Source organism: Takifugu flavidus, chromosome 1, assembly GCF_003711565.1.
Source record: "Takifugu flavidus isolate HTHZ2018 chromosome 1, ASM371156v2, whole genome shotgun sequence".
NCBI classification, from domain to species: Eukaryota; Metazoa; Chordata; class Actinopteri; order Tetraodontiformes; family Tetraodontidae; genus Takifugu; species Takifugu flavidus.
Window position 1 is genome coordinate 19915457 of NC_079520.1, and position 19123 is coordinate 19934579.

General features: G+C 40.1%; 1 protein-coding gene across 3 annotated transcripts in view; it reads left to right on the forward strand.

The window, feature by feature from the left end:
- Nucleotides 1-19123, forward strand: part of LOC130539060 (zinc transporter ZIP11-like) — a 79785-nt gene that overhangs the window by 33017 nt on the left and 27645 nt on the right. For 2 of the 3 annotated variants that reach the window (XM_057057149.1, XM_057057167.1), the window contains exon 5: nucleotides 9168-9306. In XM_057057149.1, the coding sequence (XP_056913129.1) occupies nucleotides 9168-9306 (139 nt within the window). The remainder of the gene's footprint in view (nucleotides 1-9167; nucleotides 9307-19123) is intronic. The other variant, XM_057057158.1, reaches the window with a different exon arrangement.

Below are 19123 nucleotides of genomic sequence, written 5' to 3' on the forward strand. Positions count from 1 at the left end.
GCTATGTTTTTGGAAAATTCTTTAAAATACATTAATTAAAGTCTAATGACTGTCCTACATTTTCTCTGCAACAGTAGCCAGATTCTTCTTCTCTTTTCACATTTTGACCACATCGAAGAATACCAGTAACAGTATTTGCATGCTTATTTGGGAAATGAGGAGTTGTTTTTCCACTATCTTTCAGAAGATTGCTTTTCCTAGCTCATATTAGGTGACATTCAGCTCCATCGTCTTCTCGCTGAGAAAATTTGGATCTTGGGGCATGGCCAGCCAAGAGAAACTTTAACATAGACAAGATAAACCCACCAGAATATAAAGTAATAGGCTATTAAATGTGACATGCAAACTCAGTGGGCTTTTTCATGTTGCTGCATAATGCTCTAGTTTGTAGGTGACACTCTGATTCATGCCTGTTGCATGTGCATTTTTAGTGAGTGCCACAGGATGTCACAAACCATTTGCTGAGTACGGTAATAAGATTCTCACTGAATCAAAATCCATTTGTTCAACAGTAGCCAATTACCACAAGATCAAATAATCAGGCAACAGTGCAAATATCCAAAAGGCTGGCTTGAAGGTTGGGAACACAAGAACCTGATCACACACGTATTAGGGAGGGTAATCCAATCACACAGGCGGGGAACTTGACAGGAGGACATCGATGACACCACACTACAAAATGAAAGAGGACATGACAAGGACAAGGACAAAACCTGTACAGAACAGACACTTGACAAAGACACTATGTGGTCCTGACAAAGGATATGTTATTCTCTTTTTAGTTGTTTACAGATTTTTTTAATAACTATATTACTATAGGAAAACACTAATTTGAAAGTCAGGCAGCCTGAACCTGATTATAATATCACAAAAGGTTTTTGATAAAAAGTCCATAACTCCATAATTTTACTGTCCTGGAAAAGAATTTGCAGTAAGATAAAAAATATACCTTTACCTTGGATTGTAAAATGCAGTTTCTTGAAATGAAGTACCTTTTTTGATAGCTGCTGGTGCCAGCTGTCAGTGAGACTGAATTGCTCTTTTGTGAGAACAGAATGATTTGAAGACTGCAGCACTAATGTCACTGTTTTCTACATAGCAAGATCTCAATTACTCAACAGTAAGAGGTAGGGTTGAATAATAATCGTGCCCCATGTGCAGAATTTTAATTGCTGCACATTTCCAAAAGGTAAAGATTACCATTCCAGCAGCAGTAGGAACACCTCTGAATGATCAAGCAGAGGAACTAGAGTGTCTTGTGTAGGTCATGTTTTGTGAATGTCCCTGCACGGACAGCAATACGGTCACTATTAAATACTTTGCATGGTCAAACTAACATTTACTAACATTTTTTCATTTTCTAAATAGAAAGAAAGAAAGTTTGTCACTGAAATGCTCGAGTTTGACAAATACTTAACGTCGGACACAAATAACATGGACGTATGTTTTAGTTGCTGCTATAGAAGCGGGAAGAAGCTATAGAAGCTATAGAACTGGGGAAACACATTTTGGATTACTATCGTTTTATAACTTGATAAATATATTGTAGAAATATGATAATGTATTATCCATTATAGTCTATGATTCTATTGCTCGAGCCTGATAAGTCTATTGTACTAATATGATATTTATATTGTAGGAATGTGGTAATTATATTGTAAAATATGATAAATATATTGTGTAAATGTGATATATTGTAGGAATATGAATGTGATAATTATATTTTGTAAATTAGTATTATATTGTAGGCTAAAACTTGATCAACTGCTGTAAATTAGCCATTGTCTTCCATACTTATAGTCCTACATAATACAGTAAAAAAATCCCATTTGTACAATATAATTGACATGTTTGTACAATATAATAATCACATTTGTACACAGTGTCCCATTTGTATAATATATTATATTATATTATTATATCATGTTATAACATGGTCGTGATCTAAAATGTATTTTTCTCCATCACAGCAATATGCTTTTCTACACTTTAAACAATTGTTTCTGTAAGAAGTTGTGAATTTGTTTCTCTCAATGACCTCTGAACAAGTGTTTTCATCTAGACAGTTTTGGTGAAGAGGCATTTGCATGGAGAATGCAGATGCTGTCTGATACACAGGCTGCTTTAGATCGAGGATTTTTAATTTTAAATCAAGGCCTGCTCATTAAAAGAGCTCAACAGGTGCAGATGCTCCGTCACTAGAAAACCATCTCCTGTGCAGCAGGTATTTGGATGGTATTTGTATCATTTGGTTTAAAAATGTAGCCTGTTTAAATATTGCACCATCCAGATGTTAAAAATTACATCTTTTCAATCATCATATCTTTGGTGTAAGCCAGAAGTAGGAAGACAATTGTAGGAGAGCCAGATTTCTTGACTGAAGATTATGGTTATTAATGACATTACTATTCCTTAAAGTGAGTACAGCTTTTGCAGTTTTTAGCTTTGAAACTCTATTCTCTCATCGCTGAGAAGTACACATTGAAATGTGTCCATAAATAAAACTAACACTTCTGTTGATGATCCTGTTGATGTCCACACTTGGACATCAACAGGATCCACACCTCATTACACATTAGCCAGAGTGCAGACTAATCCACCGTACATCTAATGGTAGATGTTTTCACTTCCGTTCTGCAGCAGTAATAATGAACTGTCTCTGTACTCTACAGTTTAATCAATACGTATGAGTACATGCATGAAATGTGATTGATTGTCTTTTGATCCTTTTACATGGATGAATAAATGTTACATCTAAATTCACATCTTCAATATTGTGAATGAATTCAACTAGTGGGATTTAAAAGTTGACTTGTGATTCAACATTCAGTTGTATTTTGGGTCAGGTGGCCAATCTGTTGTCTCACTACATGATGAATACATCACTGCCTCCGTTATCATAATTTTAGTTATTACAAATGCATCAAATTCAACAGAATAAGTGTTGGCAAACAGAGGATCTGATGGGGATTTTTGGGTCTGGTAAGTTTCTCTGCATGACTATGATAAATCGTGGGATGCAGCGAAGCGTGAGAGCGCTGTACTGCAGTAGAGAATCATTTTTCCTTCTTGCCTGCTGGATAGCTGCTCCATCTGTGTCTTGATGATAGCTGAAGCCATCCAAACTGACCCACAACTCAATTTTAAGCTTTACTGATCCATCCTTGACATCCAGGGTGATTATATTAGGAGTGAGAATTAAAATGTTTGTTGTTCCATCTCCGCTGGGGCCACAGGTATGATTATTGCTCAAATATGTTACTCTTTCTAAAATGTATTTTGTGTACCCTGTGTTATGATGCTCATCATACAAAATTTAGCATAGTAATGTGCAACCTGCCAACCAAGGTGTAATGGGATGTTGTGGAGAAAAGATCGGCTCTCTTGTTGCAACCCAACCCCGTTAATGCCGCAGCAGATCCAACCTACAAGCAAATGACTGTTAAATATTTATTTAAATGCAAATTAATTCATTAAATAACAGAGAAACTGATAGAGGTGACACGATCCTGACTCCCCCATCTTAACAACAATACATTTATTTTAGCTTCAAGAATAAATTAAATGTCTGGGATTTGTCTAATAACAATCCAGTTGACCTCTGTGACAAAAAAGGTCAAACTTTCAATTGGAAGATATTCTCTTGCTCTCTCTAAAGTGTCAAGTCAGATTTGGTGCCCAAGTTAAAAGGGAAATCACATGCAAAAATGAATGTGAAATTATTGCACAGCTTGTTTCGAGCTGAAGGTGGGTCAAAGAAACAATCAAACACAGTTGTCATATCCAAACATACAGATTTGTCTTTTTTTTTTTTAAATCTCAGAAAAACTACAGACAAACTACATACCAGTCTCCAGCAGGAGATCGGTTCTGTCCATGATTAGTTTCATATTTAAGGTATTTGTCCCCTATGACGTCATGGTTTAAAACATTTGCACGACCATTCTTTTATATATTTGAGTATTCAAGCAAGAATTCATTGAAAGGATTTTAGCACCAAACTCAAATTCTATACTGTGGTGGTTGAACATTCACCTGTAAAAACAATGAGCACTTCTTTTTATCACTAAACCAGAGTAAGTGTAAAGATTCAGCTAGTTTTAATAGTTCTGAGGCTTGGTGGAACCAGAAACAATCCGTTATCTAGAACGCTGGAGTTCATGTTCACATTGAAGGTCATTATTTGAAGTACAGTACGCAGGAGAACAAAAAAAAAGAAAGTATGCCCCTGTGAGAGGTGTGCTAGACTGTGACCAGTGCAGAAAATGACTTATGCTGTCTTTTTTTGTGATTCTTGCCTCCCCCTGTCAAGCTGTCCCCCTGCTGCAACTTTGAAGCTGTAAAGATCATGGCCAAATACAGGAGTCTTCTCCCTTGCTTTGAAAAGGAGTGATACTTTTTCATTATTGTTTTGATTCTAACGCAGTAAATGACTTTGACATTTTTCTAAGCAGCCATGCTATTTCATTAGTGGCATGACCTCATCATGTTCTCAGTGAATACCAGCTGCAACTACGTGATTTCAAACAGGATGATCAAAGGCTTGAAGAGAAGGGGCATCTTGACTGAGGGAGAGGTGACCTCGTCAATCAATCAATCAATCAATCAATCAAGCAATCAAGCAAGCAAGCAAGCAAGCAATCAATCTTTATTTATATAGCATCTTTTACAATCAAAATTGTTTCAAGGCGCTTTCCAGAATCCCAGGGCCTGACCCCAGACAAGCAACAGTGGCAAGGAAAAACTCCCCTTTAACAAAAAGAAACCTTAAGCAGGACCAGGCTCATGTAGGGGGACCCTCCTGCTGATGGCCGGCTGGGTAGAGAGAGAGGAGAAGGGGGAGGACAGGTAGAGGATAGAATAGAGAGGAGAGGAGAGGTAGAGGGAAGGGGAGAGGAGAGGAGAGGAGAGGCATAGAGCATAGAAATACATACAAAAATGCATTATATTGAATTAAATTGAATTGAATAAGCTGCTGGTTGAGTGGGTCAGCGTTGTGATCAGTAGATCACTACTGCTTTACCTTTTTTTAACAGTGAGTGAATATGCTGAAGAGGTTGTACCTGTATCAGCAAAGGCTACACAGACACACTTTGGTATCAACACATACAACATGAAGTGTGACTATTACTTTCATTATGCTGTCTCTCTAAGGCTTAATGTCGCTATTCTAGGAGGGCTCGGTGTCTTAATGTATCCCCTACATATGAATTTATAGGTACTTTTACTTGAGTGCTAACAGTTATAGAAACTATTTTTTTCTTTTCATACTGTCCCAAGGAGCTGTAAAATAATATAAGCTTTTTGACAGCAGATTTTATCAAATGTGATGCTAATGGTAAAATATAAACGATAACCGCCATCCATGGTAATGGGTGGGAAAGTACTTTTGGCACTCTATTGTAGCATTTACAAGGTAGGCATTTTAATCACTCTTTCTTTGTGTTAAATCTACCAGACTGAAGTTTTTAGGGTATTATTATTGGATGATAAGAGACGGTGACAATTGTTTACATTGGACAAGTTAAAAATAGTGTATTGGATTTTGTGGTAAAGAGACCTGATAAAGACCACAATTCACATCATCTTCAACAGTGTGCCAAAATTTTGCCATACTACGCTTTAGCCATTTTGAACATTTTATGATGCATAATATTACATATGTACAGAACAGCTCATTAGTTGTTCATATCAGGTTAGGTAGGTATTTGTACACTTTTAATTAAAACTGTGAGAACAGTTTAGCCGCTGAACTCAAATTAAAAAATGTTTTTTCTTTAAATATACCTTACACTAGGTTCAGGCTGGGGAGTTCAATGAGAGATGCTATGTCCAAAGTTAGACAGTATAAAATGTTCAATAGATGATACTCGACACCAGTTAGGATGGCTAGACTGGACTGTGTGAATCCTGAGTCTTCCCGGGGGCCTCCTACCGGAGGGACATGCCCTCAACACCTCATCTGGGAGGCGTCCAGGGGGCATCCTAACTAGATGCCCAAGCCACCTCATCTGGCTCCTCTCAACGCGGAGGAGCAGCGGCTCTACTCCGAGCTCCTCCCGGATGGCAGAGCTTCTCACCCTATCTCTAAGTGAGAGCCCAGCCACCCTACGGATGAAGCTCATTTCGGCCGCTTGTACCCATGATCTTGTTCTTTCGGTCATTACCCAAAGCTCATGACCATAGGTGAGGGTAGGAACGAAGATCGACCGGTAAATTGAGAGCGTCGCCTTTTGGCTCAGCTCTCTCTTCACCACTACGGACCAGTGCCCCGAGGTACTTGAACTCCTCCACTTGGGGCAGGATCTCCTCCTTGACCCGGAGAAGGCACTCCACCTTTTTCCGGTTGACAACCATGGCCTCAGATTTGGAGGTGCTGATTTTCATCCCAGCAGCTTCACACGCGGTGGCGAACCGATCCAGTGATAGTTGGAGGTCACGGGCCGATGACGCCAGCAGGACCACATCATCTGCAAAAAGCAGAGACCTGATCCTGAGGTCACCAAACCGGACCCTCTCAACACCATGACTGTACCAAGAAATTCTGTCCATAAAAATTATGAACAGAATCGGTGACAAAGGGCAGCTCTGGTGGAGACCAACCCTCACCGGAAACGAGTTCGACTTACTGCCAGCAATGCGGACCAAACTCTGACACCGATCGTACAGGAAGCGGACCACCATACTCTCGGAGGACCCCCCACAGGACCCCTCGAGGGACACGGTCGAATGCCTTCTCCAAGTCCGCAAAACACATGTTGACTGGTTGGGCAAACTCCCATGCACCCTCAAAGACCCTGCTGAGGGTGTAGACCTGGTCCACTGTTCCACGCCCAGGACGAAAACCACATTGCTCCTCCTGAATCCGAGGTTCGACTATCCGGCGGACCCTCCTCTCCAGTACCCCTGAATAGACCTTACCAGAGAGGCTGAGGAGTGTGATCCCCCTATAGTTGGAACACACCCTCCGGTCCCCCTTCTTAAAAAGAGGGACTACCACCCCGGTCTGCCAATCCAGGGGCACCGCCCCCGATGCCCACCCGCTGTTGCAGAGTCGAGTCAACCACGACAGCCCTACAACATCCAGAGCCTTAAGGAACTCTGGGCGGATCTCATCCACCCCCGGGGCCTTGCCACCGAGGAGTTTTTTGACTACCTCAGCAACTTCAGCCCCGGAGGTATGAGAGCCTATCCCCAGGTCCCCAGGCCCTAATTCCTCACTGGAAGGCGTGTTGGTGGGATTGAGGAGGTCCTCGAAGTATTCCTTCCACCGATCCACAACATCCCGAGTTGAGGTCAGCAGTACACCATCACCACTATACACAGCATTGACAGCACACTCCTTCCCCTTCTTCAGATGCTGGATGGTGGTCCAGAACCTTTTTGAGGCTGTCCGAAAGTCGTTCTCACCGAACTCTTCCCATACCAGGGTCTTTGCCTCGGCAACAGCCGTAGCTGCACTCCGCTTGGCCTGCCGGTACCTATCTGCTGCCTCAGGAGTCCCACAGGCCAGTAAGGCCCGATAGGACTCCTTCTTCAGCCTGACGGCATCCCTCACCGCTGGTGTCCACCAGCAGGTTCAGGCATTGTCGCCACGACAGGCACCAACCACCTTGCGGCCACAGCACCGGTCAGCCTTCTCAACAATGGAGGCGCGGAACATGGTCCACTCGGACTGAATGTCCCCCGTCTCCCCCAGGACATGGTCAAAGCTCTCCAGGAGGTGTGAGTTGAAGCTCCTTCTGACAGGAGACTCGGGTCTTGGGTCGGCCGGGTCTGTCCGGCATCCTTCTCCACCATCGAAGCCAACTCACCACCAGGTGGTGATCAGTTGACAGCTCCGCCCCTCTCTTCACCCGACTGTCCAGAACATGCGGCCCCAAATCCGATGACACAACCACAAAGTCGATCATCGATCTGCGGCCTAAGGCATCCTGGTGTCAAGTGCACATGTGGACGCCTTTATGCCTGAACAAGGTGTTTGTTATGGACAATCTGAGACAAGCACAGAAGTCCAATAACAAAACACCACTCTGGTTCAGATCAGGGGGGCCGTTCTTCCCAATCACACCTCTCCAGGTCATACTGTCATTGCCAACGTGAGCATTAAAGTCACCCAGGAGGACGAGGGAGCCCCTAGAAGGAGCACGCTCCAGCACTCCCTCTAAGGACTCCAAAAAGGGTGGATACGCTGAACTGCTGTTTGGGCCTATGGCCCAAACAACAGTCAGGATCCGTCCCCCCACCCAAAGGAGAAGGGAGGCTACCCTCTCATCCACCGGGGTAAACTCCAATATACAGGCACTAAGCTGGGGAGCAACGAGAATTGCCACCCCTGCCCGTCGCCTCTCACCATCGACAACTCCAGAGTGGTAGAGAGTCCAACCCCTCTCGAGAAGAGCCCTTGCTGTGCGTCGAGGTGAGGAAGGGGGTCCAATGTTGCCTCTTCGGGCTGTGCCCGGCCGGGCTCCATGAGCAGAGGTCTGGCCACCAGGCACTCACCAACGTGCTCCACCCCCTGGCTCCAGGAGGGGGCCCCGGTGACCCGCATCCGGGCAAGGATGAGACAAATGTTAATTTTGTTGAAATAATATATTCATTGTGCATAATGGACCATAATTTAAAAGAGAATATGGATCCAGAATTGTCCTTTAAGAGTTTAGTGCATGTTGTAGTGCTGCATTTCAAGGATGTACTTAACTAAAATTGTTGTTTCCAATATATATTCTTTATTATAGTATAAAAAATTGAAGTAACAATGCTTTGTTAGACATCCCAATGCAATCCGCTGTCTCCTGCTGTCGTGTTAAAGCCATTCATCAAACACCTCAACAATGATATTACTACAAGTAGCTCTTGCTGTGGCTGAAATGAAATTCTCCCCCTCATGCACATGAGTGAACCTCTCTTTGCCAACATGCAGAATTCCCTATTATTGGAATGCATATTTGTTAAAATATAAAGTTTTGCACAAGGCTGATGTGGAACACATGTGGAACCCTGCAGACACTCTCTCTTAGTGAAATTCCACATGCAACAATCTGCTGCATAGTAAACGCGGGTCATAATATAATGGATCTTTCAATTATAGTGAACGATAAACTGGATTCCCATTCTTGCTCTCTTGATTGCTTTCTAATATTTTACATCCTTTCTGTCATCTACAGGGTGTAGGTGCTGACCCTCACTTAGCCTTTGCTTTGCCCCATGATGCCAAGCAGATGAAAGAGAAAGCAGAGGAGCCTTCACTGCAGCTGCTGAATGAGGAGATGAGCATCAGGATAGGTAGAGCTGGAACTCTCTCAGGCAAGCCTCCCTTCATGTACCCACATCAACCACTGAAAAGTGTGCTGCCTTTTTAGAAGGCAACAGTCTACAACACACAGAATCTTTAAAACACAGAGGCATGCAGAGCTGCAGCCATTGTCGTCCCTAATTGATTACAGGGCATTTCATGCATGAAGAAGGGACTGCACTGGCTTCAAAATCTAATTCCTACTTCTAATGGCTTCTTTTTACTGACCAGCTGCATTATCGTCTCATCTCTAACACAAACTCTGTATTCTTTGGATGCTCTGCCAATCTGAAATAATCTTCCCTCTGTTTTCTTGACTTTTGGGTCTCCTATGTTTCCATGTGCCATCTCACGCATCGATAATCTCCATATTCAATCGAAGGGATCCGTCGGCTTCCTAATTCCATTAAGATATGAAACAATTTTTAACTTATGGGAAAATAAAACTTCCACAGATAATTCAGCAGAACAGTTTAGGATATACTTGGTGATTATATGTAGTTTGCATAATCGTCCTTCTGACAAATTATTGTAGCATGGTAGAGATTATTGCACATATAAATCTCAGGGAAAAAGTGGAATATTATGAAACTAGAAACAAAGCATGCAGAGAGTGCAGACCTTCATTAAGCATCTTATTTTTCCATTTCTAGTGACATACACCCAAAATTAATACTCTAATCAATTGGAATACCTTCAATTAGTTTGTCTGCCATTGTTGCTAGTATTCAAGGGTTTGTGAGAAAAATAAAAAAAAAAAAAATATATATATTCAGATAGGGACACTATTCATTTGTGAAAGGATGGCTGATTGAAGCTGGAGATGACAGACTATGATCCCCACAATCAAGGCAGAGAGAGAGTGACAGAGAGAGAGAGAAGCACATTTCCCCACGTATTGTGACTTATACTTGCAGTACATTATAGTGAACATATTTTTATATGTAAAAATAAATGTTCCAAGCATTTTAGGTTATTTTGAAAACAGACAGTAAACAAATTGCAGCTGTGACATAACGTCCTTCCTGGAGGTAAACCTCTTCGTGGAGGTTTTTAAATAAGACTTAAATATCAGTGCAAACTACCAGGGTCAGCACTCTGCAACCTGTATACACGGGTAAAGACTCAGGATTTGAGTACATCCATTTATTCAGTTCAAAACCCGTAAACTAGTACGAGAGAAAATCAGTCAGAGGAACAAAATCTCAGTCAGGCTTGAAAATCAAAAACAGAATTCAGGTCAAAACATGGAAATTCTCAATGAAGAAACTCTGTTTTGCTCACATTAAATAACAAGATGGTCTGGCAAAAAGAAAAGAAACACCTTTTATATGAAGTGGGGGAAGACAATGAGACACAGTTGGAAAGCATTAGGATAGACAATCCAATCACACAGGTGGAAAACTTGACAGGAAGATGAGGATAACACTTCAAAATAAAACAGGATGTGGGGACGACAAACCTTTAAGAAACGGAGACTTAATGCTAACTGGTCCTGACACAGACCAGAGCCAGGCTGATTCAAAGATAATACACGATACATTAGGACCGTTTTTAATGCATAACAGCCTTAGCACATTAATCACGGTGTATTGGTTCACCAAGGTTGCTATAATGAAATTTACACAGCGAAACAGATGCACTTTTTTAAAGATCCATCCTAGTTTTTGTTTATATTATGCGTCAGCTTAAATTTATCACTGGTCTTGGACCAAAAAAATCAGATTCCAGTTAATTCCTGTATGAAATCATACAAATCATACATCATACAACATTAATTTACTGACAGGAGAGTAATATGCCCTTTAAATGTCAGACATGCTTATTTATACTGTATCAAAAATAGTTCATGAACAAACAAATAACTTGAGATCACATACATGACAAAGTGTGCACACTGAAACCAATACTGAGCTGTCTTAAGCCTCAACCTTCGTTAAAATGTCTATCTTCTGTTGCCACCTAAAAAATATGACTACAAGAATATGTTGAAATTTAGGCTTTTGTTTGACTTTCAAAAGAGCATCTATATTCTTAACTTCACTGGTTTTAAAAGGAAAATACATGTTTAATCATTAAAACCACAGATCAGAATTGATTGGCAGTTCATTAAAATTGAAAGTGTAACAGTATTAAAGCTTGGTCTAGAGTTTTATTCGTGTACTAGAAACTGACAACACCAAACTAACAAATAATAACAATGTCATCATATATCAAAATATGAAATGGAAATTAAAAATCAAATGATGAAGAGGCATGGAGAGAATGATATCATTCAAATGATAGTTAGAATACATACATGTATCAAATATCCCTATTTGTTTTGGGAGCATTTATTTGCTATATGGAATGTACATTCCAGATGACGTTCAGAGGACCACTTAAAATCCAAGCATCCCTGTTGCTACAGTGAAGGCATTGCCACTGAGTCTACTCAGTGGCAGGCACAAACTGCATATGTTACATCAATTCAATTCCTTTCAGCCCTTATTTTGTTGGAGATACTCTCAACTGCGCATTGTAGCACATCATACACTGTGAATAATTCATTTACAGAAGTGTAAATTTCAATACTACCACATGCTGACACAGGATATGGAAGACATAGAACACACACACACACACACAGATGCATACACACACAATGGGCACTTTAGAAACATGGGCTATACCAAAAATAAAACAATAGAGATCCGAGCAAGAAAACAATCATATTCCTTCTTTAATTCTATTTTTTTTTTTTTTTACAAATATACACACCTGCACCACATGCTTATCCAGTGCGTATATAAATTGTTAGCATTAATAGTGTCAGGGCATGGCTGCTCCAGCCTCTGACTTTAGTGTCAAAAACCGCAACAATGATGCCTGATTGAACCCTGGACTGCAAATGCATTTTTGGAAGGTTTGTGAAGGGTCAGTTTATTCTGAACTGCCACCAATGCATGCATATTACTGCATGTGAATGCAGATGTAATCTGTATCAGAAGCACTTTGAGTGTTGCAGGGGCACAGCTTTAATATTGTGTCTTTCTTCCTTCTTTTTCTTCCTGAGATTCTGCACCTTTTGTTTACTATTCAATTCCTCACTGCACTCTTTAAGAAATTGTAGGGTTTTTTGTACTGTGAAAATCAGACCACTAGTTTTTTCAATGGCGAAGGGGGGACTTTTCCTTCAGTATCATACGACACATAATTTCAATATGTAGAAGAATATTGACAGTCACACAATTTGCGGAATTCTTGGAAAAGTTGACTAAAAACAATAACATACAAGATATTGTATAAATTTAGATGTCCAGACATGACTGCAACATAATTAGCTGCAGTCTTCCTGAGATTGGCCACATGTCAGATAATGATTATACCCTGAGGTTTCCTACCAGCCTTACTGGATTAAACCTTCAGGGTAAAATCTCACTGTTATCCTGTAGGCCTTGAGTAGCATAATTTTTCATGCTCATGCTGTGCTGTTCTGAATGTCAACAATTGAGGAGCCATTTCCATTTTCAAGCCCATCTTCACAGGGTCTGGACCCTGTGAAGATGGGCTTCCCTGTGAAGATCCTTTAATGTCATTGATGACTGACAGTTCTCTTCTTTACAAATTAGACCTTTAAAATAAGATCCATTTCTTATTTTGCTTAATGCTTCTATCTAATTGTGGGTGTTGTTTTCTGGCATCCTAGTTTCTTCCTTGATTTTAGTCTCAAACGCCAAAATCAGTCCCTTCTGTGCTGACACAGAAGTTCCAGAGTCTAAAATCTGCCAGAATGTGCGGTATATGAATGTGGAAGGTATGTTTTGCCATTTTTGCATGTTTTTGCTCCATCTATTGTCTTTGCTGCTTAAAACAATTTTTAAGCAAATTTAAAGCAAATTGAGAGCCTCCGATTGGATAATTACTACGTGGATAAATATCTTTCATCTGGTAATATGTTATTTAATCCCAACTGATTCAGTGAGTGGCTTATTTCTTAAACAATTTTGTTAAAAGGCACATCTTTTGGTCTTGGAAAGATGCTAATTTATAAATGTCCTGTGTAAAACTGGTCCGTATAAGGATTTTTAAGTTTTTCCTGACCCTATTGGAGGGTCTAAAGGATGTCACAACTCTGCAGCTTGTAAAGCCCTTCATGGCAAAGGATGTTTGTGATTTTGGGCTCTAAATAAACTAGACTTAGAATTTAAACTTAAATCAATGGCGTGCCTCAAGAAGAGAAAACATCTAAGGAGATTACAAAACCTACTAAAATTGGGTTAAGAACTGTCACATCAATATTAAAAACTAGAAGGTTAGTGAAGAACCATGGCCTTCAAAGAAGAAATGTGGTTCGAAAAAAAAATCTAAATGATTGGGTCAATGAGCAACATTTATCAATGTCATTTATCTTTATTTTTTTCTTACAAAATTTAAAGAACACTATGAAAATCTGAAGGTATAATTTCATCTGGGCTATAGCATGGTGTTACACACCCTGTGTGTGTGCGTGTGTGTGTGTCCAGCTCTTTGTTTTCAAACCGGGCCAGCTGCGCCTCCATATAACTTCATGTTAATCCATCGCCTCCATCGCCATAAAAGGCTACAAGGGACGTATTCTCGAAGTGGCACTGATCAGAATGAAATGTTCACCTGAATACAACTAGAATCTGACTTTACCTCAAAATAAATAAGGGTCGTAAAATAATAAATTGTTGGATAAAGAAAGGGACAGAAGCCGGATTAACAATGGCCTTGCATTTTCAAGATCCTCATTCGCAGACAAGACAAGAGGAGTGTGTTGTGGGATGGAGGGCAGAGGCAGAGAGAGGTGTGGATCATGACACACTTTGTTTTGGTGTACAGATAGAACAGCATACCTAGTGATGGAAAATAAATCACGTATTGCCCCTTTAATGCTTGAGTGAAATCAGATTATATTAAAAAAAAAGTTGAATACTGTAGTTAAAGTAAGAGCATTTCTACAACATGCACAATGTGAAGGGAACACAAGAGATTGGAATGAACAGCTCAGTGGCCTTAAAAAAGCACTACTCAGTAAAGCTAATTTGATATTTTAGAAAAAAATCATACCTGGTGGTATGCACATATTCCAAGATGAGCATTCCAGGATAGAGTGGTTCAGGGAGCATGCTATATCATTTTTACTCATGGATTGGCGACCATGAGGTCCAGACTTTAACTCCATAGAGAATCTTTGGGATATGCTGGAGAAGGCTTGGTCCAACTCTCCCATCATCTTGCTGAAAATTAATGCAACACCGGACTTGTCAAAACAATGCTGCAGGGAACAAATGCAGTAATAAAAGCTAAACGTGGTCCAACATAATTTGTGCGAGTATGACCTTTTTTTTTTGGTGGCACCTTTTCCTTGGCTAGGCAGTGAATATTACTTATATCAAAAGTAAAAATTGATTTTCTTTCAGAATAGAGAAAAAGTTTCACAAAAGTTTCTTCAGCCAAACCAGTACGACATTGGAAAATGTCATTTGAATGTTAAATAGTACTTTTATTTCTGAAGTCTTTCAGAAAAGAAGGTGTTGTAAATGTTGTCTACTGAAATGACTCCAAAAGTGATTCCTGCCACCTAGTTTGCTGGCAGGCTGTGGATTTCCTGAAGAGAAGCATGTCTTTTCATGATAGAATTGAGACACCATTCTGCAGCCATGCAGTTAGCAGCACAGGTGCTAATGAAAATTTAAACACATGTTTGCTGAATGTAACACCACAACGCGAGACAGCAACGTGCAGTGTTTGCAAAGCGATGTACAATACTGTTAATGTAATCAAACATTTGAAAAAAAACAACACATGCGAGAGCAAAAGGAATATTTAGCCAAGGGTCTGAAGGACAAATAGAACCATCAAAAATCACTTCTGGTGCGTGTTGACTATCTGATAAAGCGACATCACAGTATCTTCTGGTAAATTCTATATGTTGCAGTTCTCTGCTGCCACACAGATGCATCTGATGTTTCACATTGGTTCAAATGTACATGAACAACCAATAATAGTGAATTAAGGGCAGTGCCAGGGATTTCATACCAGACTCTGTTCAGTTGTGTAGCGGGAGCCATGGCTGATAGCTGAACTTGGGAGTTGGTCCCTAAGAAGAACTGCACCTCATGTGTCATTTTTGTGTGTTAACAATATTGCACTAATTGTTTTATTATAAATATAATCGCAGAACCACCAGTCATCTTGCATCTTCTCTCATTTTCATTTTCAAATGAATAGTTGACAATGATATTTTGTCATTTATTTGTTGTTATGAAATTAATCACCTAAAGTGACAGCATCATAAGCAATATGCTAAACACATGCGGCAAGGAGACAGGTTGCATGGATGCATGGGACAGCTTGCATGAAACCAAACCAGGTATTTGATTAAGGCATTCTATATCTTCGCAAAATTCACAAACTGTTTAGATTATAAACTGTTCAGAATGGTTGCCCTGTGTGTTTTATTTTTCGTTGACAGTTATGTTTAACATAATGAAATGGTTCACTTACACTGTTTAGAAAATTGCAAATTGGTCTTGAAAATCAAGGGGTAAATATGGTGATTTTATTTTTTATTTGTATTAAAAATTATGACTTGATATTTTTACCACATCAACCACCCTTAATATGTACAAATACTTCTCTGTAGAGAGGAGTTTTTAACAACCTACAGTGATAATTATAATGAAACAGAGTTCTTGTATCGAAATAGTTTCTGTATTGGCAGATATCCAAATTCGTTTCGACCTTGATGCAACCTGGGCCAACCCACAGAAAAATAAAAACAAAGAAAACAGTAACAAGGAAGGATGTCAGTGGGAAAGGAGCTGAGGCAGTGCAATCTTCTAAGAGAAGGTGATTTGCTGCAGCTCCATGAAGCTTGCAATTACAGAGATTGGCCCAGGTGGCATTTTTTGTTCCAATCTATAGCTGCAAGACTATATCTGCCTACACATCAGTTTGTTAGTAAATATTCAGCAGTACGTATTGCATTGTGACGCTTCAAATTCAAAGATATAAAACACAAGTCCGCCAGTTACCATGTTTCTGTGCATGGTGGTGGACGCTGTGAATGAGAGGAGAAGTGGCATCACCCAGGCTAATGCTCCTCTCTTGGTGGATTCTCCATAATATTGTGGTTTAGTTTTAGCCAATCGGGCCCAAGTAAACCTCATGCCCCACCCTGGAATTTTTTAGGGCCAATCTCAATTAGGCCCAATTAAATGTTCCTGTAAAGGGCTGTTTGTGGGACTTTTCTGCAGTGAAGCACCAGTGGTTCCAGCCTTGTAAAATTTCCCTAAATTTCCTGCAGTGGAAATGTGCCTACTGAGCTACTACTTACAAACCTGACTGGGGTGATTTGTAAATTATGCAAAACATGTTAAGATTGTATTGGCAGGAATTTAGCTTTAAAGTTTATGATTTTTTTATTTTTTCCCACAGCAGTAGTGCTCAAAAGAGCCAAGATCTGGCTGTCTTTTATCCACTTGTCATAGCTGCTCCTCTAGCTTTGATTTCAAAGTGAAGATTGCAGCACCACACTGGCTTATGCATGCTGTGTGAATGAAAGTGCAAAATGGTGCGAGTGGGTTCCTCCATTCAGAGTACTTCAGACCTACCCTCAAGAATTATGGGGAATCTGAAAAGACCTCCAACCCAGGTAGTTTCTTTGGTGGAAATGCAGCAAGGTTTGTTTTTTTTTTTTTTTTTTTTAAAAGCCTGGCTAAATAAGCCTGGCTAAATAACAAAAACATCCTCTTTGTTTTCTGTATTCCAGTGCAGTAAGACAGAAAAAGGATAAGATAAAAATTAAATAAAATATACCACATACAGACACTACTACTTTAGCACATAGATGTGAAGATTATGTTTAATAGAACAGCAGTGTGCCTCCTGTTGCAGGCATTCCAACTCTTTGCAAGCTTGCTGGTGTGTGTGTGTGTGTACAGGTGTGTGCGTGTGTGTGTACAGGTGCGTGTGTGTGTGCACACACACAAACAAACTATTCCAGCTCCTTCTTATTGTTAATGCATGTGCGTGTGTGCGTGTCTCACTTCCTTCTTATTGTTAATGCATGGTGTCCTGAATAATTTACTCAGTATTAGAAGAAATCAAAGTATACCTTTTGGCACTCTGTTTATTTAGGTCTTCAGTCCAAATTATGTTCAATATTATGACAAATGGGATTGGATCTCAACATACTAAATGCAATAGTGTGAAGAACACAACTCCATTTTCATATTTCAGCTGCTGTCTTAGTTTTAAGGGTTTTGTGGTTCTGGGGTAAAAGCATAGCCAAGAACATGACCTAGGGGGTCTTTTATAATGAAGAGATAGTAACAGATAAGTAAAAGTTCTATTTTCCTACTGTGACATTTTGTCAACCATTTTCTGATATACTGTATTATCAAGCCATATATAAAGTATTCAAGCCTACTACTACCATAGCAACTCCTATCGGTGCCCTTAGAAAACACGGCTAATAACCAACTTTATGTTGAGCTTAACAGTTTCTTTAGTGTTAAGTTACTCTGGGGTGTTTTTAAGAAACAATGCTGAGGGTTCAAAGGTCAATAGATACATAAGTTTGCACTTAATAAAGGTCCTTCATTCGGGTTGGTTTTGAGTTCTGTGCAATTAATTGAAAGTGCAAAATAAATTAAATGCATTGAGAAGTAAATGGTAAACACTATTCATTTGGTCACTTTTTCTTAGCTGTACAATCAAAAACAATTCATTATGTCCTCAGTGTATCCCTTACTTTTGAGGGTTTTTTTAATTGTAACTTCTGTCATTTCATCTATTTCTTTTATGAAGACTAGCTTTAAATCTTGATAAAATGAGTCATAGTTTTTATTGACATTTTTATTTTGTACATTATTGAAAACGTTGAAAGTGAAAGTTTGTGTCCAAACTTGGCTGAAGAGGTTGGAAGTTAAGCTAGAACGACTACTGAAAGGCAATAGCATGGCAATTGAAGAGTTATAAACAAACTCTAAGAGTTATATGCCCCTTGAGTCAGCGAAAGCAGGTGCAGGAGCTGACTCGTCCACAGAAAATCTGGTAATAAATTCAGGAAAGGAACAGACTATGACACAAGCTCAAGAGTTGCAAATGTCGCTTTGCATAAAATGGGATACACACCACACTCTCCAGGAGATCAACATTCCTGTTACTAGGCACAGGAGGCCATCATGACCCATAGTGGAAAAGAAGATCCCCGGGTGGCAAGTGGATAAAAAAGCACCAAAGACAGGTGAACAATGAGCTCTACCAAACATGGTTCCCGATTGATCAGGAACCACCATGAAGAAGTTCTAATCTATGCCTATTGAGCAGAATTGTTTGAAGTGGTCCAAGGTAAGTGAACTACTCAATCCCCACCGGATGGCAGAGAGAAATAGATTGCAGTGGAAGTAGCAATGGAGGAAGGCCACAGAGGAAGAGGAGGGAATAAACTGGCTGCAGAGAGAGATCCAAAGTAGGATTGCAACACTGAGGAGAGCCAAAAACCTTCTGAGGAATGACAGAAGGAAGGAGCAAACAAGATCACACTCCTTCAAATTTGTGAAGATTTTTTTCACAATGGAGAAGATATCAGCATCTCTTTGTGTCATCGGGTATGCTGAAAAGAATGCCTCTAAGTAACTCTACCTGTATAGATGCCACAAAGAGTTGATGCCCCAACCTGACATACCCCCACTCAATCCACCAGAGTAGCAGCTTAACATCAGCTCACCCAGATGGAGGTGAGGTGGAGAAAACTGTGCACAGAGCAAGAGCTGCATCAGGTCCAGGTCCCATCGGAGTTCTCTTGAATCCCTG